The sequence below is a fragment of the Leuciscus leuciscus genome (genome assembly GCF_965113295.1).
Source record: "Leuciscus leuciscus genome assembly, chromosome: 18".
In the NCBI taxonomy this organism is placed as follows: domain Eukaryota; kingdom Metazoa; phylum Chordata; class Actinopteri; order Cypriniformes; family Leuciscidae; genus Leuciscus; species Leuciscus leuciscus.
Window position 1 is genome coordinate 992,378 of NC_138742.1, and position 22,904 is coordinate 1,015,281.

Genomic DNA, 22,904 nt, shown 5'->3' on the forward strand with positions numbered 1-22,904 from the left:
CTGAGTTCTGTTGTTCTTCACTGAGTTCTGTTGTTCTTCACTGAGTTCTGTTGTTCTTCACTGAGTTCTGTTGTTCTTCACTGAGTTCTGTTGTTCTTCACTGAGTTCTGTAGTTCTTCACTGAGTTCTGTAGTTCTTCACTGAGTTCTGTTGTTCTTCACTGAGTTCTGTTGTTCTTCACTGAATTCTGTTGTTCTTCACTGAGTTCTGTTGTTCTTCACTGAGTTCTGTTGTTCTTCACTGAGTTCTGTTGTTCTTCACTGAGTTCTGTTGTTCTTCACTGAGTTCTGTTGTTCTCCACTGAGTTCTGTTGTTCTTCACTGAGTTCTGTTGTTCTTCACTGAGTTCTGTTGTTCTTCACTGAGTTCTGTTGTTCTTCACTGAGTTCTGTTGTTCTCCACTGAGTTCTGTTGTTCTCCACTGAGTTCTGTTGTTCTTCACTGAGTTCAGTTGTTCTTCACTGAGTTCAGTTGTTCTCCACTGAGTTCTGTTGTTCTTCACTGAGTTCTGTTGTTCTTCACTGAGTTCTGTTGTTCTTCACTGAGTTCTGTTGTTCTTCACTGAGTTCTGTTGTTCTCCACTGAGTTCTGTTGTTCTCCACTGAGTTCTGTTGTTCTTCACTGAGTTCTGTTGTTCTTCACTGAATTCTGTGCTTACATTCCCCGTCCTTCGGATGAGACGTTAAACCGAGGCTTCATCACTGTCTCCTCTCCACCAGTAAGCTGGTGTGTGGTGGGCGTTCTGGCGCAATATGGCTGCCGTCGAATCATCCAAGTGGATGCTGCACATTGGTGGTGGTTGAGGAGATTCCCCCCTTCTATGTAAAGCGCTTTGAGTGCCGAGAAAAGCGCTATATAAATGTAATGAATTATTATTATTATTATTAATTATTATTACATTGAATTTGTGTTATTTCTTCTTTATTTATTTCTATCTATCTTAGTACAACACTTTGGGAAACTGCTGCTGTATTAAATTGTGCTTTATAAAGTTTGAAAAAAGAGGAAAGAGTAACATGTTTGTTTTTATTTCTCTAAAAGGTTATTTCACCACTAGAAGCTTCTGTTTCTTTCTTTTCTTTTCTTTTCTTTGCTTTGCTCACATGTTGTTACATGTCTTTTCTCCCTGTCCCAAATATCACACACTTCATACGCACTTTCGGTCGTGTGGACTCACAATGGCTGCCGCGTGCGCGTGCACGTTATGTCCACCGTTTGTCATTTTAGTTTCAGAAGTGATTGCGATCGATATGATCGATCAGAACTTTTGCGTCCTTTTGCGTCACGGATTCGCCAGTTCCAGAATGAAAGTGAAACTGCATCAGGATCCACCGCAGAATGTGAGTCTGTGAGGAAAATGGAGGGAATGTAAACAAATTACACTAAAACCAAGTAAGTATCTCGAGCATCACTCCATATTTAAGGTCATTTGATCTCGATTTAAAAACAACTCAAATGTATTAATTATGGTTGAGTTAGTTTTATGTTCGATATTCGCCGGATTTCGTTTTCCCTTGCCGACAGTCTTACACTGATATCAATAGCAGGATTAGTTTTAACATTATATATCGACATGAAATATTCATTCAAAATCACCTACGCGCGTTATATCTGTATATTTATACCTGAGAATGCCTGAGTCATGCTGTGTCAGTTCCTCCAACTGCGGTAAACTTATAATCAGTTTTATTTAAAACTACTTTTAACATTTAAAAACAAACATGTTCAAATTCCAAAGCTTGTAGAAGATTCCAATTGGTAAGACTGACTGACTACAGGTGAAACTGTGCCTATTACCCCCCTTCGTGTATTTACAGTAGGCTACACAATTATTTTTATAAACAAATACTGTAATTCATCTTTTTTACTACAGGTGAGATTTGGCATTATTCTCCTGTAGTAAGTCAGTCTGTTCACTAGGAACCACAACCATGCTGTACTGTTATGAGGTCACCGAGGTCTGGTCCATATTTTCGAGGTGTAGCCTATAATAAAGTTTGTGAAATAATTGCCTTATGTAGTATTAACTCTACGATATTAATTTGATAATGGTCATAAAGTGCGAGATACGACGGAAGTAGCTAAACTAAACATTTACATTTACATTTACATTTAGTCATTTAGCAGACGCCCTTATCCAAAGCGACTTACAAAGTAGGACTAAGTTCAGCGAGTCATCATAAAGAGGCAAAAGCAACAACAACGCAGGAAGTGCTCAAAATACGAAGTTCAGGTATTATTCAGAGTAGCATAAGCCTGATAAGTGATGTTTCAAAGGGAAAGGTTTTTTTTTTCTTTTTTTTTTTTTTTTTTTTTTTTCTATAAGGTTAAGTGCTCGCGGAAGAGATTGGTTTTCAGCTGTTTTTTGAATGTTGTCAGGGATTCTGCATTCCGGATGAGGGTGGGGAGAGCGTTCCACCAGCATGGAACTGTAAATGAGAATGTTCTGGAAAGTGATTTTGTGGCTTTCTGTGATGGAACCACGAGACGTCGCTTGTTGACCGATCGTAGGTGTCTGGTAGGGATGTAGACTCGTAGGAGTGAGTGAAAGTAGGAGGGAGCTGAGCCTGTGATAGTTCTGTAAGCAAGCGTCAGTGCCTTGAACTTGATGCGAGCAGCTAGAGGTAGCCAGTGTAGAGAGATGAACAGAGGAGTGACGTGGGCCCTCTTGGGCTCGTTGAAGACAAGACGAGCTGCAGCATTCTGGATCATCTGTAGGGGTTTGGTCGCACATGCTGGGAGTCCAGCCAGAAGGGCATTGCAGTAGTCAAGCCTAGAGATGACCAGGGCCTGGACGATAAGTTGTGTTGCATGCTCAGTTAGGAAAGGCCTGATCTTCCTGATGTTGTGCAGTGCAAACCTGCATGATCGAGCTGTCTTTGAAATGTGATCTGTGAAGGTCAGCTGGTCATCAAACGTTACTCCAAGATTTCTGACCGATCTTGATGGGGTGATTAATGATGACTCTAGCTGGATGGTGAAGTCGTGCTGTAGAGACGGATTGGCAGGGAGGACGAGAAGCTCAGTCTTTGCCAGGTTGAGCTGCAGGTGGTGTTCCTTCATCCATGTGGAGATGTCCGCCAGACAGCTTGAGACCCGTGCAGCTACTGTGGGATCATCTGGTTGAAAGGAGAGGAAGAGCTGCGTGTCATCAGCATAGCAGTGGTAGTGATCCACCAGTGATGTGGTGTAGATGGAGAAGAGGAGGGGACCAAGAACTGAACCCTGGGGAACCCCTGTGGTCAGCTGATGTGCTCTGGATACCTCGCCTCTCCGTGCAACCTTGAAGGACCTACCTGTGAGATAGGACTCAAACCAGTGGAGTGAAGTTCCTGTGATGCCCAGTGATGAGAGGGTGGACAGAAGGATCTGATGATTCACTGTGTCGAAGGCAGCAGACAGATCCAGGAGAATGAGGACTGAAGATTTGGAAGCAGCTTTTGCGATCCGTAGGGCTTCTGTGACCGACAGTAATGACATTTAATAATTGTCATCTGTTTTAAGATAGAAATGTTAAACCACCAACAAAAAGAATCAGGCAAACTAATAAACTTTTGACTAATTTCACCATTTTGAATTGAAAATAGGCCTATATAATTTACTCAACATTCATGTATGTAATAATTTTAGTAACTGTCAGTGTTAGAGGACCAGAAACCTTAACAAAGCCATTTAAAAAAATAAAATAAAATCATATTAGGCATAATGATGAATAATGAATGCCTACATATTGTGTGTAGGAGCCATTTTAATGCAATTATATATTTGTCCATTGGGGGTGCTCTGACATTGGCATATTAGGAGCACATGGGTAATTAGACAACAGGTGTATTGGTAGTGGGGAAGCACACAGTTTTTTGACCGTGTTAAGCCATGTACTACGTGGAATATCATGCTGACCGTGCTTATAAGATTGTGTTGGATTGAGTTTAATGGTGCTTAACCATGCTTCCCTGTTAAAGAGTGATGTTCAAGGACATATGGAATATGGACAATGTTCGTGTGCTGTATTATGCAAGGTATGGACTTTGAACAACAAAGAATGAGACGCTACAAGAAGCTAATTGGAAGCAACGTTAATTAATTAGAGCACAATAAATAAAAGACATTGGTTGCATCTTACATCTGTGTTCATGGAGTTTATACGCGTTAATTACTTGCTCACTCCTATTACCAGTACAACAGTGGCTTAATGGAAAGCTGTTACATTGTGAATGAATGTAATAAACTTACTTAGCTTGTCTAAGAAAATGATTCATAAAACATATAAATATCAGTTGACCCTATGTTTACTTTCCACACTGACACAGAAAATGACAAGACTATCAGTCAAAGCTCAGCGTTAGGACTACATACATTTTCACTACATAAATGCCCCCCCCCCCCGAAATATAGATGCCCCTCCGATTTATGTGAAAGTTTGAGAAAATGTACAGACCATAAGTATTTTTTTCCAGCCATGAAACATAGATTAATCCTTATTAAAGTTACAAAAGTTATTCAGTCACGAGCAGTGATTTTTCTTCGTCTTTTGTTGTTTGATTAACATTAAAAACACAGGTTTATTAGACTGCTGTCCCTTTAAGAGCTGCACGGATCCTGATACACATGTGTTTTCCTTCTCAACTCTTTATGTTCACTTCAGTGACTTAACTGACTATGTTTACAAGGATACTTGCCAAGACAGGCATTTTGACAATTTTGTTAGCATACGTCTGTTCAAGTGCAAGAAGACGTGAAAGAGACCAGTTCAGTGTACGGATTCTGTTCCCTTCCACGTCTTCTTGCACTTGAATATTTAAATTGGCAAGGCATTGTTAGAATTCATAAAAATGTTACCAGCCAATTGGCTTTTGACACTTTCCATATACTCACCAACACCGATCTTTACTCGCATTTGGCTCTTGGCTTGTGATTATTTTAGGCCCTTGGTCAAGACATTAACTTTAACTGAGCTGTTGAATTACATACACTATAAACCCGTACTTATTCAGGGATGAGTATTTATTGCATATATATACATACACACCTCCAAAGGGCACTGGGTAATTCGCACCCTGATTTCCCCAACATATGGCTGATAAATCTGGTATCTGGTATAATGTTTATTGTCAGGCTCCATTAGAGTAAGTGTGTGTCAGGCCGAGTGTGTTCTCCCGATGCTGAGACAGAATCATTTCTAAGAGCAAATGTCTGTTAGTTTGTTGACAGGAACGCAGAGGAAACCATGGACTCCAGGAAGAGGTGACAACAAGCAATCATACATTACATCATGTACTTCATATGAATGTCTGCACACTGATAGATTGCAATTAGATTGATTAGTATTTCAATTCTTGACAACATTTATTATTAAATCAACATGTTAAAGTGATTTTAATCTTAGCATTTACTAATACATTATTACAATCAAAAGTTGTATTTGTTAACATTAGTTAATGCACTGTGAACTAACATGAACAAATTACACTAACGTTGACAAAGGTGATTTAATAATATAAAGGATTTTATTAATAGAATAAAATATTAGTGTTAGTTCATGTTAGTTAATACAATAACTGTTAACAATGAGGTTTTATTGCAAAGTGTGACCTTTATTTTTGACGCTCTGGATTACAACATCAGCCACTTATTTTCCAAGAAACAATTTTTTAGAAATTAAATAAAATGTACAAATATCATATCTGTCTAAATATTTAAATACCTTATTACATTACATTATTGTGGCTGATGTTCCACAACTTTGGTTTCGATCAGTGAATCTCAAGCTTTTTGACTCCAAGGTTCCTCATGGTCAAAGAGACAATAGTCGAAAGCTGCTCATTTCCAAGTAAATAGGCTACATTTATGTATATTTATGTACATTTATGCATTTATCAGACGCTTTTATCCAAAGTGACTTACATTGCATTTCAAGCTACACATTTACATTCTTATCAGTTCTTGCTTTCCCTGGGAATCGAACCCACATGACCTTGACGTTGCAAGCACCAATGCTCTACTGTTTGAGCTACAGGAAAATAAACAGCTATTTGAATACATAAAATAATTATAAAAAAAAAATTTCAATCAAAATTTTTATGTTCTTCAGGATTTAGACCTTTTACTACCCGTGAATTTACATAATATTTTTACAGTTTTTTTTTTTTTACATTTTAAAGTGCTGTTGTTTTTCTGTAGAAGATCTGTCTCGGCTTCTCCTGAGCCCAGCTGTGTGTCCAGCTGTGTGTCCAGCTGTGTGTCCAGCTGTGTGTCCAGCTGTGTGTCCAGCTGTGTGTCCAGCTGTGTGCCCAGCTGTGTGCCCAGCTGTGTGTCCAGCTGTGTGTCCAGCTGTGTGTCCAGCTGTGTGTCCAGCTGTGTGTCCAGCTGTGTGTCCAGCTGTGTGTCCAGCGCGTCGATGGATCCTCCACCTAAACTCAGCTCTGCTAAACGGAGGTGAGGAACGTCTCGTGGGGTTTACAGACTATTGAAGACTAGTCAAGTACATTACAAAACGAGTACAAGTACTAGTATTACATTAACACTACTCTGCAGATCTGAGTAAACATTATTTTAGTTACACAACATCTGTACTTGTGTTTCATATCAGTATTGATTAACCCTGTAAAGCCTGAAATATTAAATAAAACTCAGATCATTTAGTGAAATGGAACAATTTATTAAACCTTTACACAAAATATGCAAAAGAAGTTTGCATTTTTGAATATTATATTTGATCCCTCAGGCTTTTATGGCTCATATAGTCTGATATACTGAGAATATGAAGACTCAGTTTTATTCAGAGGCCCAAACTGAGCAAATATATGGTGCAGTTGCTGATATTTACAGTATACGGAATGCTGATGTTTATAGTGTAAATCAATGAGATATTTATCACAGATATCGCAGATACTTGCAAAAAAAAAAAAAACATATAAATATTAATATCTGCCAATAATATGTCTTAGTAAGATGATATTTAAATGCTTAGTTTTATGATCTAAGCTCTGTATGCAATACAATGATGATCGAGAGATGAACAATTAAAGCTTCCTCAAAAGCCTGATGATCATATTTGATACTCAAATAACTATGTAACTATGTCTAGATAATCAAGTAAACCTGCTTCAGTCCAGTTGAAATATTACCAACATCAAAGTTATTCTTACGTTTACTACAGCAGAACGACATGTGAAGCAAAGTGACTTTTTTATTTAATTTAACTCATGGCATCTGTTCAGTTTTTCAATTAGAAATGTGTTTATCATCTGTTTGTTGGATGCTTTTTAAAAGGAGATCCGTCTCGCCTTCACTTGTGAGCTGTGTGTCCGACGCGTCGATGGATCCTCCACCTAAACTCAGTTCGGAAGGCTCTTCTGCTAAACTGAGGTGAGGAACATCTCCTGGATGAAGCACATTTGTTATCAGATAATTATCAGATTTACACCATTTAAAGAGCACCAATTATGCTTCTAGCCGTCTTCATCTGTGTTTAGTGTGTAATGTTGCTGTTTGATCATGAAGAAGCTCCAGTTCTTCTCTATATCAGTGTCAGTGTTTCTGAACTCCTGAAACGCCTCCATTGTAGTCTTGAGTTTCTTCCGGGAACGAACACGTCACAATATTCCTCATTTAAATAATTAATACGCAGAATAAAGGGGCGGGGCCTGGTTGAGTTAGTTAGTAGTGTGTTAAACCAATCAGAGCACAGTGTGCTTTTCAGGAGGAGGGGCTTCATAGAGACAGGAAGTAAACAGAGCGTTACTGACAGACTGGGAAGAGAGGAGCAACAACAATGGAGAATATGGAAAATAATCAACATTCAAGCAGGAAAACCTGAAAACAACATCAAGACTTTATCAATGGCGTAATAGGTCCTCTTTAAATTATACTTATTGGATAATGAGTCAACATTGTCGATTCGTGTTTTCAGCAATTATATCAAGGGCTTGGAGTGTAATTCATGTACTTGATACTGAGGAATGGATACAATCAATGTATTTACATGCTTAAGTAAATATTTACATGTTCAACTACAGTAACAAACAGGAGGGATCAAAATCCTCAAATGGCGAGATGTCGCTGGATGCCATCTTCAGGGTGAGTTTTATTGTGTGTTTGGTCAAATACTATAGGAATTATAGGCCTCTTGACTGAATATTATATTAGTCCCACTTCTTACATTAGGACTTCTTGATCAATCAAATTAAAATTGTGATGTGGCTTAGTGCTATTTATCAAATTTCAAAGGCTGTGATTGAATTAAATGAATGTTTACGCTGTGAGTTTCAAAGCGAAGCACGACACTGTGTTTATTTACACGCGATCCAGTGTTTTCAGCATCTCTGTTCACAGTAAATGCTTCATCTTTTGAGTTTGAGTCACTTTAACATGCAATTGAAAACAAAACCATCTTCACATACTTAAAATTAGAAACTCTAATCATCAGAAGAAACACTTTAAAGGGTTAGTTCACCCAAAAATGAAAATTCTGTCAGTAATTACTCACCCTCATGTTGTTCCAACCGCGTAAGACCTTCGTTCATCTTCGGAACACAAATTAAGATATTTTTGATGAAGTCTGAGTGCTGGGTCACTCTCCATAGACTGCTAGGTGGCCCAAACTTGCTGGCCCAGAAAAGTTATTAAAGAGATCGTTAATATAGTCCAAGTGACTACAGTGGCTCAATCTTAAGTATATCAACGAGAATACTTTTTGTGCGCAAAAACAAACAAAAATAACGACTTTATTCCACTATTCATTTCCTTCTCTCTGGGCCTCGTAAGTGTTTTTGCGCAGAGCGTCTGTGTTACACGTCACCACGTACTACGTAGGCTCACTATTGGCCGACGCTGGTCATGTGTGTGACGCGCAGCGCAAAAACACTACGCGAACCAACTTGTGGCCCAGAGAGAAGGAAATGAATAGTGGAATAAAGTCGTTATTTTTGTTTGTTTTTGCGCACAAAAAGTATTCTCGTCGCTTGATATACTTAAGATTGAGCCACTGGAGTCACTTGGACTATATTAACGATCTCTTTAATAACTTTTCTGGGCCAGCAAGTTTGGGCCACCTAGCAGCCTATGGAGAGTGACCCAGCACTCAGACTTCATCAAAAATATCTTAATTTGTGTTCTGAAGATGAACGAAGGTCTTACGCGGTTGGAACAACATGAGGGTGAGTAATTACTGACAGAATTTTCATTTTTGGGTGAACTAACCCTTTAAGGCTAATAATAATTAATTTTTACAATAATTTATCATTTTAAAATAAAGAAATTAAGACAGCCATAAATATTAGTATTACAGTTGTACTGTAAAATATATATATATAAAAATGTACTTATTATTTATAAATTATTTAATAATTATAATTTAAAGGGGTGGTTGATTATGATTTGACTTTTCTAACTTTAGTTAGTGTGTAATGTTGCTGTTTGAGCATAAACAACATCTGCAAACTTACGACACTCAAAGTTCACAGCAAAGGGAGATATTTTCTTTTACAGAAATCGCTTTTTAAGGACTACAACAAACGGCTGGTAGAGACTACACCACATTCCTCCCAGATTAGTGACATCACTAACCCTAAAATTTACATAAACCCCGCCCCCCGGAACACGTCACATCAACTACACAAATTCATCAACTAACCATTCAAGGCAAGGCAAGGCAGAAATGACCATTCAGAAATGTCCTGTTGCTTCTACATGTTGTCACTTCTTCTTGAGACTCTCCATCATTCCGACTCCGGTTTGAACATAAAAGGCTAAAAGTATCTGTGTGAGGTAATTGAAGCTGCTAAGAACGAGCTGTACGAGCTCCGCCCTCTTTTCCCGGGAGCAGCAGCTCATTTGCATTTAAAGGGACAGACACAAAACGAGGTGTTTTTGCTCACCCTCAAACAACTTTAACATGCTATATAAAAATATCTGTGGAGTATTTTGTGCTAAAACTTCACATACAGTCTGGGGACATCAGAGACGTATTTTACATCTTGTGAAAAGGGCATTATACCACCCCTTTAAGACATTTCTCCTTATATAGAAAATTGTTGGCATTTAAAATTGAGTCAAGAACCCTAGAGTTCATAAATAACCTCATTGAATCTTTTTCTAAGAGTGTTGTCTAGATATATTTACAATGTGTTATTCCGAGGTGTTTGAATAATCGCAGTGATTTCTGATTTTAGGAGCTTGAGGACACAAACATCTATTTGATGAAGAAAGAGCTGAGCAGGTTCAAGAAACTGTTGAGGCCAGATTTCCCAGCATGCTCTGTGAGTGAGGAGGAGGATGATGATGAGGGTCAGAGTCGAGTGAGTGAGGGAGTTCTCAGGATCTCGCTTCAAGTCCTGCGGAAGATGAACCAGACAGACCTCGCTAACACGCTACAGACCAGTACGAGACCCATTTGAAACTCTCTTTGTGTGGAAGCATATGGTAGATTGTGTGCAACAGGTTTTTCAGCAACGTTTTGATCATTTAAAGGCCTTTGCATATCAAAATACAGTATGATACAGTAGGATTATATGGTTAAACTTTTGAGTCAATTTGTTCACAGATTAATAATGCATTGTTTTTCTGTTTATTTAATGGTCTACTCATTTCAGAATTGTTTCTATTGCATATTGCAGAGCTGATCTCAGTGAGTCAGCAGCAACTGAAGTCCAGACTGAAACAGAAATTTCAGAGAATCAGCGAAGGAGTCTCCAATGGAGGGCACGTGGCACTTCTGAACGAGATCTACACAGAGCTTTACATCACAGAGGGGGGGACTGGAGACGTCAACAACGAGCATGAGGTGAGACAGATCGAGACCTCGTCATCCAGAGATATAGAGACATCGATCAGATGTAATGATATCTTCAAACCCTTACCTGGACAAGACAAAGCCATCAGGACGGTTCTGACCAAAGGAGTCGCTGGAATTGGAAAAACCGCTTCTGTGCAGAAGTTCGTCCTGGACTGGGCTGAAGGAAAAGCCAATCGGGATGTTCACTTCATATTTCCACTTCCTTTCCGAGACCTCAACTTGATGAAGGAGAAGCGGATGAGTCTGATGGAGCTTCTCTGCTGTTTTTTCACAGAAATGAAACCGATAGAATATAACGACTTCAAAACAATCTTCATCTTTGATGGTCTGGATGAGTGGCGTCTTCCTCTTGACTTCCAGAACAATAAGATTTTGTGGGATGTGAATGAATCGGCTTCAGTGGACGTGCTGCTGACCAACCTCATCAGAGGAAACCTGCTCCCGTCTGCTTGCCTCTGGATCACCACGAGACCAGCTGCAGCCAATCAGATCTCTCCAGAGTGTGTCGACCAGGTCACAGAGGTCAGAGGGTTCAGAGACCCTCAGAAGGCTGAGTATTTTCGGAAAAGGATAAAAGATCAGCGTCTTGCCAGTAGGATTGTCTCACACATCCAATCGTTGAGGAGCCTGCACGTCATGTGCCGCATCCCAGTGTTCTGTTGGATTTCCGCCACTGTTCTGGAGAAGATATGTGAAGCAGATGGTGCAGAGATTCCCAAGACTCTCACTCAAATGTTCACACACCTGCTGATTGTCCAGACCAAACTGAAGACCCAGAAGTATGATGGGATCTTCAGGAGGTCCGAAAGAGCATCCTGTCACTTGGGAAACTGGCTTTTGAACAACTGGAAAAGGGGAACCTGATCTTCTACGAGGAGGATCTGAGACAGTGTGGCATTGATGTCAGAGAAGCGTCCGTGTGCTCTGGAGTTTGTACGCAGATATTCAGAGAGGAGTTTGGGCTGCAGTTGGAGAAGGTGTTTAGCTTTGTGCATCTGAGCGTTCAAGAGTTTCTTGCTGCCTTGTACAAGTTCCTTTCCTTTGCTCAGGACAAGAATGAGTGCTCAATGATGGATTTTATGAAGAGCGAAGTGGACAGGGCCTTGCTGAGCGAGAATGGACACTTAGATCTCTTCCTCCGCTTCCTTTTGGGGCTTTTGCTGGAGTCCAATCAGACTCTCCTGCGGGGATTATTCACACCGAGAGAAAGCTCCAGTTGCACGCGGGACACAGTCGAGTACATCAAGAGTAAAATCCGAGAGAATCCTTCCCCGGAGAAGTCCATCAATCTGTTTCACTGTCTGAGCGAGCTGAATGATCATTCCCTGGTGCAGGAGGTCCAGACGTACCTGAGCCGCAGCACAGGTGCCCAGCGCCTCTCCGGAGTCAAGCTCTCTCCGGCCCAGTGGTCGGCGCTTGTGTTCGTGCTGCTGAACTCCACGGAGGACCTGGATGAGTTTGAACTGAGGGAATATGATCTATCAGAGGAGTGTCTTCTGAGGCTGCTGCCGGTGGTCAAAGCTTCCAGAAAAGTGGAGTGAGTATATCATAGTATTAAGTTGCTTGTATAAAGAAATAAAAAAAAGTACATAAAACGTGGCTGATACTTTTGGTGGGTAAAAAAACATTTTTTTTTTTGTTTAGCTGAACTTGATATATAAAATAACTAAAACTGAAATAAATAATAATAAAAACTAACAAAAATGACAAAAACAACCAAATTAATAAAACTGTAACTAAAATCTAAAAATAAAAACTAACTATTTTATATTCATGCATTGAATTGCTCATTTCAGACCTTTCAAGTCAAGTCACCTTTATTTATATAGCGCTTTTTACAATACAGATTGTATCAAAGAAGCTTCACATTGATAACATAAAAATAATACAACAAAGTTTGTTTCTAGAAGAAAATTGCGTCATCGTCCACCTTAAGTAAAGCAGATCAATAATATTGTTAATTATTAAATGTCCACAACTAAGCAAGCCAAAAGCCAAGGCAACAGTGGCAAGGAAACAAAACGCCATCAGGTGACAGACTGGAGAAGAAATCTGGTTGGAAGTCGGAGTCATCACACCGGTATGCAGACGAGTGTGTTGAGGATCAGTGCCCATTGCGGCTTTTGTTGATTTAACCCCAAATTGAAAACTAAAATAAAAAGTAAACATATCAGCGATCTTACTGTAAAAAATAAAAAGTTGAGTAAACTTAAAAAAATAAAGCAACCAGCTGCAAAGCATTTTTGAGTTTACTCAACTTCATTGGTCGAAGTTCATCCAACTACCAGTCCAACTCAAAGAAACGAGTAAGCACAACTACAGAGGTCCTGAAGTTCAGTAAACTCAAAAAAGCTTTGCAGCTGGTTGCTTTACTTTAAGTTGATTACATTTTTTACTTTTTTAAGTTGATTCAACTTTTTCAAATATCTCACCAGATACCTGTACAGCCTTCACATTAAGAATCCAAATGCAGGGAATAAACCATACTGTAAATACAACACAATACAAAAGACATTGCTATCATTACAGAACTTATTTATTGACAAATATTCTGCAAAACAACACATTTTCTATTTGCATTAGGTACACATATTTTAAGGTGATGAAGTTCTATTCCACTCTTCAAGATTTATAAAAAAAATATGCACTATGCACAAAATTAGAGTACAAACTGGAATAAATAAATGCTCAACCTTACAATTATCCATATGGATTGCAGCTACTTGGACAATTATAGTACTACAGAGAGGCACCTTATATTTGGGTTTGAGTGGATAGAGGCAACATCATCTTCAACGATAGTTAAGATCCTCATCTTCTCCCCTTGTGAATGTCTTCTGGCTCTGTGTCCTGCAGTAGAAAATAAATCAGCATAAAATTAGGGTCATTTTTATTTATTTATTGAATTATGTTAGACCACAGAGTGTTCCTAAAGGTCTGCTCATGTAACTTCACTTGAAAAGTAAAGGTGGTCATGTTTTTTAAGCATGTTCAAATTCAGCCATAGAGCTAAAACTGATAAACGGAAACATTTCCCAACTCCAAACAATGCCATATCAGCATTGATGTGATTGCCTGTGGCACTCGTCCACAGCAGAATCCACGGCCATTCTGATTTAATGCTTTTTATTTTAGGTCACCCAAAATCGTACATGTATTAAGGCACACATTCTGTCTTTCACTTCTTACCAGGCAAGTCTTCAGGATGTTTCCAGACTTTTCCCTCATAAACAAAGGCAGACCTTTAAGAGTTGTAGACTTTCTTTGAGGAAGCACATTGGAGTTTCTGTGTCTGAAAGACAGAAAAACAAACACGGAACAAGTTATATACAAAGAGAAGCATGGGAATTACCTTGAAAAAGAGATGGCACCATTCAGCCTTTAACCAGAGAGACATGATCACATGCAAAATAATTACTTGATGATCAAGTTGGTCTAAGAGGATCTTCATCTCATCTCCATACGCTCCACCACTTGCTCTGTACAACTAGATGTGTATTCATTTAACTAAGAAAAATGTGCTCTTCGGATCAGTTTGTGTGATCCTGTAATACTCAGCAGAGAGCAGAGACCCTGAAAAACAAAACAAAAACCTTGTTGAAACAGTAAGAATTAAGTGTAGACCAACACAAGTAAATTCAGTTCAACTCACCTGATCTTTTAAAAAATAAAGGCCACTGTTTTAGCACATCCAAGGATCTTGTCACTGTACTGATGTTCTTTAGTCTAAAAAGGACAAATACAATAGAACAAAGATACATAATTTTATTAAACAAAACAACAGCAACAAAAAATCAGTTACAGTAGGTTAATTTAACATGTAGTAAAAATAATACAGAAATTGAATAATCAAATGTGAAAAAGAATCAATGCATAGTTTTCACTGTATTTATTAAATATTACAGATATTAAAGACACAAAAGTTATTATAAGAGCAGTGAGCAATTTTGTCTTTTGTTAATTGATAACATTAATGATTTAGCCTAATTTTTGTTTAAGGATACACAATATTTTTATCCTATTCACTTTAAAACATATCGCACACATACTAGTCAAGTCAAGTCAAGTCAAGTTTATTTGTATAGCGCTTTTCACAATACAGATTGTATCAAAGCAGCTTCACAGTATTAAATTAAAATAATACAACAAAGTTTGTTTCAAGAGGAATTTATTGATTGATAAAATTAAATTAAATATCCCCAAAATATCCCCAACTGAGCAAGCCAAAGGCAACAGTGGCAAGGAACCGAAAAACTCCATCAAGTGACCTAATGGTGTCCTAAAACTCCATCAGGTGACCTAATGGAGAAAAAAAAACCTTGGGAGAACCCAGGCTCAGTCGGGGGCCAGTTCTCCTCTGGCATTTATGAGCTAGAGGCCGGATTGTAGTTTGAACTGTAGGATTATATGAATGCCTGGCTGAAGAGATGCGACTTTAATCTAGTTTTAAACTGGGAGAGCGAGTCTGAGCAACGAACAGTATCAGGAAGACTATTCCAGAGTTTTGGAGCCAAATGTGAAAATGCTCTCCCTCCTTTGGTGGTTCTGGATATCCTAGGTATGACCAAAAGCCTTGAATTTAGTGATCTTAAAGAGCGCGATGGATTATAGGGTGATAAAAGATCCGTTAAATAGACTGGAGCTAAGCCGTTTAGGGCTTTATAAGTCAGTAGCAATACCTTGTAATTAATACGGAGCTTTATAGGTAACCAATGCAGTGATGATAAAATCGGTGTTATATGATCATATTTTCTTGATCTCGTAAGAACTCTAGCGGCGGCATTTTGGACTAACTGTAGCTTGTTTATTGAGGATGCAGGACAACCAGCTAATAAAGCATTACAGTAATCCAGTCTCGAGGTCATGAATGCATGAACTAACTTTTCTGCATCAGAAACTGATAGCATATTACGTAGCTTAGCAATGTTTCTAAGGTGGAAAAATGCTGTTTTTGTAACGTATGAAATATGATTTTCAAAAGACAGGTTGCAATCGAGTATGACACCCAGGTCTTTTACTGTAGAGGATAAAGTAACAGGACATCCTATGATGTTAAAGTTGTATTGTGCGAGGTTTTGTGGGCGGTTTTTTGAACCGATAAGTATTACCTCTGTCTTGTCTGGATTTAATAAAAGAAAATTACGGGTCATCCAATCTTTCATATCTTTAACACACTCTGTCAATTTGGAAAATTTAGCGTTTTCATCCGGCCGTGATGAAATATATATTTGAGTGTCATCAGCATAACAATGGAAACTAATTCCATGTTTCCTTATAATATTTCCAAGTGGCATCATATATATTGAAAATAACAGAGGGCCTAACACAGATCCCTGCGGCACTCCATAGTTTACTGGAGTTATGATCGATTTTTCTCCATTTAAATAGACAAAATGGTAGCGGTCAGATAGGTATGATTTGAACCAGCTTAGTGCTTGTCCTTGAACACCAGTATAATTTTGTAGTCGATCTAAGAGTAATGTATGATCTCTAGTATCGAACGCAGCACTAAGATCAAGTAAAAGGTCACTTGATGGAGTTTTTCGGTTCCTTGCCACTGTTGCCTTTGGCTTGCTCAGTTGGGGATATTTTGGGGATATTTAATTTAATTTTATCAATCAATAAATTCCTCTTGAAACAAACTTTGTTGTATTATTTTAATTTAATACTGTGAAGCTGCTTTGATGCAATCTGTATTGTGAAAAGCGCTATACAAATAAACTTGACTTGACTTGACTTAAAACTAGTATTGAGATACAGCCTTGGTCAGAAGCTAAAAGTAAATCATTTGTGATTTTAACGAGCGCAGTTTCAGTGCTATGATGCGGTCTGAATCCAGACTGAAACTTTTCATAGATCTCATTTTGTTGCAAGAAAGAGCCCAGTTGAGCGGACACCACTTTTTCTAATATTTTAGACATAAATGGAAGATTTGAAATGGGTCTATAATTTGCTAGATTATTATGATCTAATTGTGGTTTCTTAATGAGAGGTTTTATAACTGCCAGTTTAAATGTTCTTGGAACATGACCTAAAGATAAAGATGAGTTAATAATATTGAGGAGAGGCTCTTCCACTACAGGTAACACTTCTTTCAGTAGTTTAGTTGGTATAGGATCTAATAAACATGTTGTTGTTTTAGATGAAGTGATACGTTTATTTAACTCTTTTTGTTCTATAGTTGTAAAGCACTGTAATTGTTCTTGCGGGGTGATAATTGAAGCTGAATTATAAGGCGCGATTGAAGATTGAACGTTTACAATTGTGGTTCTGATGCTTTCTATTTTCTCAGTGAAGAAGTTCATGAAATCATTACTACTGAACTGTAACGGGATATTTTGTTCGGGTGACGTCTGTTTATTTGTTAGTCTAGCCACGGTGTTAAATAAAAACCTTGGATTGTTTTGGTTGTTTTCTATTAGTTTGCGGAGGTGCTCAGCCCTGGCCGCTTTTAGGGCCTTTTTATAACGTGACATACTGTCTTTCCACGCGATTCTAAAGACCTCTAAATTAGTTTGTTTCCATTTACGCTCTAAAATACGGGTTTCTCTCTTTAGAACATGCGTAGTATTGTTGTACCATGGTGCTTTATTTTTCTCTCTGACCTTTTTTAATTTAATAGGTGCAACCACATCCAATGTTCTAGAGAGAATGGTGCTCATAGTGCTAGTTAGTTCTTCTAGTTCATCTGTTTGTTTGGGTTCAGGCAGCAGCTGAGACAGATTAGATAAGCAATTTGAGAAATTATCTATGGTGGATGGGAGGATTGTTCTGCCTGGTTGATAACGCGACGCCGCATGACATATTACAGCAGTACGTAATATGCAAGTTACCATGTAGTGATCAGTGACTTCATCACTTTGTGGAATGATATCTATATCGGTTGGATCGGTTCCATGTGATATAATTAAATCGAGTGTATGATTAAGACGATGTGTTGGTCCGGTGACGTTTTGCTTGACCCCAAATGAATTTAATAAATCTGTAAACGCAGCTCCTAACGCATCATTTGGATTATCTACGTGTATGTTAAAATCTCCAACAATTAATGCTTTATCGACATTGACTAATAGGTCTGAGAGAAAATCTGCAAACTCTTTTAGGAAATCAGCGTAAGGCCCTGGCGGTCTATATACGGTAGCCAAGGCTAGAGATAATAGGGATGTTTTTCTAACATCTAAGAGCGTAACATTTAGTACAAGTACTTCAAATGAAATAAACTTATAACCCGTTTTCTGGGTAACATTTAGAATATCTTTATAAATGGTTGCAACACCTCCGCCACGACCAATCAGACGGGGCTCATGCTTATAACAGTATCCAGGAGGAGTAGACTCATTGAGACCGAAATAATCATTTGGTTTAAGCCAGGTTTCAGTAAGGCAAAGTATATCGAAGCTATTATCTGTGACTATTTCATTTACAATAACTGCCTTAGGTGTGAGTGATCTAATGTTTAGAAGACCTAGCTTTAGAAATAGTTTTTGTTTACTAATAGCAACATTTTCTGTTTTAATAACAATTAGATTTTTCCTAGATCCTGCATTAGATTTATTATTTGATCTCACTAAACGAGGAATAGACACGGTTTCTATGCAATGTTCTACACTAGTATTTATATCAGTTAAATTGGTGCAGCAGAGACTATGATTTGGACTTTTGGTTACTAGTCAAAGGGTATTTAACATTTTGGAGATGTTATCTGACAGAAGATCCGCTCCGAATCTGCTTGGGTGTAAGCCATCAGCACGGAAAAGCCTAGGACGCTCCCAAAACAGATTCCAATTATTTACAAAGAGCAGTTTCTGCTCATTGCACCATGACATTAACCATTCATTTAGTGCAAATAATCTGCTGAACTTTTCATGCCCTAGTCGGTACGTGGGAAGCGGTCCTGACACAATGATCGTTGTTTCAGGCGATGTGCTGCGTACCGTATCGATTAGATTCCTGAAGTCTTTCTTCAGAATCTCCGTCTGGCGCAGCCTGATGTCGTTCACTCCCGCGTGCAGGACCACAGTTCCGACGCGCTCGTCACCGTTCAGGATCTCGGGAACGCGAGCAGCGATTTCAGAAACACGAGCACCAGGAAAGCAGTGACTGTGCACCTTACTTTTACCTAACGTAGCGTGTACGTGCCGAACGATGGAATCGCCGATGATCACAGCATCGCGTTCTGTTTCGCGTAGAGGGGAGAAGCGGTTTTGTGTGGATAACTCGAAAACCGGGAGGGTCGGAGAAAGTCTTGGTCTAAACCTGACTCGCGTCTTCCGCTGCGGAACCACCCAGGCTTCGTGGTGGCGTGTTGGAGCCGGAGTGAACGAGACCATGGCTGATTTCGACCGATGCTGAGGAACGCACGGAGTAGACGCGGTCGGAGTCAGCGGGTTAGTAACGTTAAACACTGATTTGTGTGCATCGGCGCGTGATGTTTCAAGAGCCAAACACCGGTCTCTCAGCTCGGCCTGTCTCAATAAAAGGTTGTGGATCTGTTTCTCAACAGCTTCCAGCTCAGACTGCAGTGCGTGAAGCTCAAATGTGTCCTCACCTGCACCAAGCGGTAGACTACTTACATCTGATATATTCGCCATTTTAACAGATGGACAGTGAGTTAGCAACGAAGCTACCAGTGATGCTATCAATATTAATACTAATTTATATTATAAGTTTGTTTGTAAGTGAGTGTGGAGAAGACGCGTTCAGCCGTGATCCATGGACGTAACCTTTAAGAGTATGCAGCGTTGGATCACTAATAGGCTTGAGACGCGTCTGCTCAACAGTCCGCGTTGTAACTATGAGGTTTTTTAGGTTTTTTAGTGGTAGGGGTGTAGAGTAGACGCACGATAGGCAAAAAAAAAAAAAAAAATTTTGTTTATAAGTGAGTGTGGAGAAGACGCGTTCAGCCGTGATCCACGGACGTAACCTTTAAGAGTATGCAGCGTTGGATCACTAATAGGCTTGAGACGCGTCTGCTCAACAGTCCGCGTTGTAACAATGAGGTTTGAGCAGTAACATTAGTGCTTCTCAGTGAGGAAGTAGAAAATGTTCGTTGTAAGCGAGTTTAAAGAGAAAAATCAAGAATTATAAATCAAATCGATAGAGCTCCAAAAACAACAACGCATTCAGACGCAACGCATGATAATAACAGGACAAGACATTACTCACCGTGTTTGTTGAGTGTTTCTTACTCACCTGAGCTTTTCTGAACTCAAAGGCGCGAGCGCGCGAGAGAAAATAAATAAATAAAAATAGCTGAGCGCACACGGGTGGCGTGTTTACAGGCTAGCGAATTACTAGCGTGTTGTGCTAGTAGTAACGTAAGCTAGCAATGTCAGGGTTGGGTAAGCTGTATTTAGTAGTAATATAAACAACTAGAAATTGTAGTAAATGATGGTTCAAAACAAGGAAATACGAGGCTAAGACGGAGCTTACAGCACCGAAGCAGACACACTCACAGCAGGCAGCGAGAAAAATCAAGAATTATAAATCAAATCGATAGAGCTCCAAAAACAACAACGCATTCAGACGCGACGCATGATAATAACAGGACAAGACATTACTCACCGTGTTTGTTGAGTGTTTCTTACTCACCTGAGCTTTTATGAACTCAAAGGCGCGAGCGCGCGAGAGAAAATAAATAAATAAAAATAGCTGAGCGCACACGGGTGGCGCGCGTTTACAGGCTAGCGAATTACTAGCGTGTTGTGCTAGTAGTAACGGAAGCTAGCGATGTTGGGTAAGCTGTATTTAGTAGTAGTATAAACAACTAGAAATTGTAGTAGATGATGGTTCAAAACAAGGAAAATACGAGGCTAAGACGGAGCTTACAGCACAGAGCAAACACACTCACAGCAGGCAGCGAGGCAGACAGGAGCAATCGATCATCGTCGACATACTACCCATTCTATTATTTAATATGCAAAGCTAACATACATATTTTTAACATAACACATCAGTTTTGCATATATAGGCCTATATTATTAAATTTTTTCCTCTAAATTGTATTGTATTTAATTATATTGCACTACTGTAGAATGACTGAGCCTCAACCTAAGCATGTACAAATTGTAACTGACATTTGTATACGTGAAATAAACTTGAAATGAAATTGAACGGACTGCGGTCACAAGAGCTCATGGATCTAATACTGAAACATCTAGGTTTCACCAAATTGGTTATGTTCACTTAAGACATTGCCGACTGTGTTTACTTGAATACTTTTTTTGTTTTGTTATTAACATAATTGTATATGTCACTATTAAATCGCAATCAGCAATAAAAAAAGCTGAATTCGCACTCGGATTCTGTCCGAGTCCGAGAGAAGCGGCTTTCTGTCTCTCAATCAACACAAGCACCGCATTTAAGTCTTTATTCACGACTTACAGAGCTTAACATTTTTAACATCTTTTAAACACCATGCACGTCCTTGTCCTTTTTTTCTCATTCAAGGATGTTTCCTCACTCTAACGTTAGTCTGGGTAGCACGTTAAGTAGCAATGTGCTACGTGGATAATCTCTAACAATAGAAACTTATCGTCACCACGAAATATATCTTTTAACATAATACTATATTTTATCAACATATGTGTGCAATTTATAGCCTATTTTCATTCATAAAGCTTAAAGAAAACTTACCGCAATCAGATGAAATCCAGTCCCTTCGATAGTGGTTGAAGGAGGAAACCCCGAGTAACTTACAGCGAGACAGACTGCGCATGCGCGATGACGGGAAGTTAAACGTTCGAACTATGAAATCAAAATATTAAGTTTTCTCAACTTAATTGTTTGTGTTCATTGGACAAAATAGTAGTACACTTGCAGTTAAATAGTTTTTATAAGTAAACTCAACATTGCAGTCAAAAATGTGCCCACTCAACTTAAAATTTTAAACTGAGTTAACAATTTGCAAGTTGGATTTTTTACAGTGGAAAGGGTGAATAACATAAATAATGAAAAGGTTAGGATTAGTGTAGTGTGACAAACCTAGTTGTTAATTCGTGTTTAATTTGTGTTTTATGGATGAAAATGAGCTGTTTTTCTGTGGCTTAATTGTGTTGATTTAACCCCAAATTGAAAACAAAAGTAAACATATCAGCGATCTTTCAAAGGCTGATTAACATTAAAAATTAAATGTTTAGTGGGTTTTTTGTTGCATTTTGGATGTGTAATAGTGTAGTGCAGGGGTGCCAAATCCTGCTCCTGCCGATCGACTGTCCTACACAGTTCATCTCCAACCCTAATCAAACACACCTGAAGTAACCAATTAAGGTCTTCAGGATCACTTGAAAATTAAAGGCAGGTGAGTTTGATTAGGGTTGGAGATGAACTGTGCAGGACAGTCGATCGGCAGGAGCAAGATTGGGCACCCCTGGGGTGCTTCTCATTTCTTATTTGTGCATCCTCGTTTCCTTTCCTCGCGTCCTTTCCTCGCGTCTCAGCTCCGCCCCCTGTAGGATGCGAGGGAAGGCTGCAAGGAAAAGACGCGAGGACGGAGGAATCGAATGTAACTTTTTTTTAAACATTGGAATACTTGATCACTCAAGCGTCACTTCATCGCGTCATCAGCAGTGCTCAAAGGATCTGCCCTTATGTTGTTGAAGTTTGTTTATTTAAGAAATTCATAATAAATAATAATAAAGCAAGATACCCTGTTGAAATATGTGAGATGTGTGGTTTATATAAACTGCAAAGGTAAAGTATAAATTAAAATGATTGTGACCGATGTGAAGGGGGAGGAGAATTTAGACGTGCGTCACGTTTAAGTCGATAAAACTCTTCCGCATAGGATACACCTGTGTATCCTCGCTCATGACTCCTGAGGAAGCCTCCTCACTCCTCGATCCTCGACTCCTCGCGGTGCAATTAGAGAATTGAGATGTCCTTCAAGATGGCTGAGCTCGATCGGTTTCCGGGTCATAGGATGGAGGACGGAGGAGAGAGGAGACGAGGAGGGATATTGAAAAGCACCCCTGGTGTAGTGTAACAACACTTGTTGTTAATTCATGTTTAATTTGTCCTTTAGTGACGAAAATGAGCCTTTTGATGTGGCTTCCAGAGAAAACATGAAAGATTGATGACGTCATACTTTAGCTGCAGACACACTGAAGAAT

At 39.0% G+C, this 22,904-nt stretch overlaps 2 protein-coding genes and 1 long non-coding RNA gene across 4 annotated transcripts; 1 reads left to right on the top strand and 2 right to left on the bottom strand.

The window, feature by feature from the left end:
• The first annotated feature begins 1,056 nt into the window (after nucleotides 1-1,056).
• Nucleotides 1,057-14,093, top strand: LOC309481089 (NLR family CARD domain-containing protein 3). Its single transcript, XM_082145865.1, is given in 10 exon segments — nucleotides 1,057-1,391; nucleotides 5,200-5,243; nucleotides 6,180-6,205; nucleotides 6,362-6,434; nucleotides 7,272-7,367; nucleotides 8,018-8,078; nucleotides 10,172-10,379; nucleotides 10,616-11,586; nucleotides 11,592-12,331; nucleotides 13,987-14,093. Coding segments are annotated over 9 exon segments (2,268 nt in total). The 5' UTR covers nucleotides 1,057-1,391; nucleotides 5,200-5,226; the 3' UTR covers nucleotides 14,063-14,093.
• LOC309481162 lies at nucleotides 12,338-22,041 on the bottom strand. Of its 2 annotated transcripts, XR_014199918.1 has the most exons (6): nucleotides 21,430-22,041; nucleotides 14,213-14,520; nucleotides 13,984-14,086; nucleotides 13,548-13,644; nucleotides 13,191-13,280; nucleotides 12,338-12,943 (listed from the first exon to the last, which is right to left on the bottom strand). It is a non-coding gene; the product is annotated as an uncharacterized lncRNA (long non-coding RNA). The 2 variants fall into 2 exon arrangements; XR_014199919.1 differs by lacking the exons at nucleotides 12,338-12,943; nucleotides 13,191-13,280 and having other exon boundaries at nucleotides 13,313-13,644; nucleotides 14,213-14,367; nucleotides 14,447-14,520.
• LOC309481135 (uncharacterized protein) lies at nucleotides 18,176-20,672 on the bottom strand. Its single transcript, XM_082145965.1, has 2 exons — nucleotides 20,359-20,672; nucleotides 18,176-20,244 (listed from the first exon to the last, which is right to left on the bottom strand). The coding sequence occupies exon 2, from the start codon at nucleotides 19,383-19,385 to the stop codon at nucleotides 18,465-18,467; it is 921 nt and encodes a 306-aa protein (XP_082002091.1). The 5' UTR covers nucleotides 19,386-20,244; nucleotides 20,359-20,672; the 3' UTR covers nucleotides 18,176-18,464.
• Nucleotides 22,042-22,904: the final 863 nt, after the last annotated feature.

Bases quoted from the DNA above. Each gene is read 5' to 3' on its own strand.
- LOC309481135 (XM_082145965.1), bottom strand. From the start codon at position 19,385: ATGGCGAATATATCAGATGTAAGTAGTCTACCGCTTGGTGCAGGTGAG.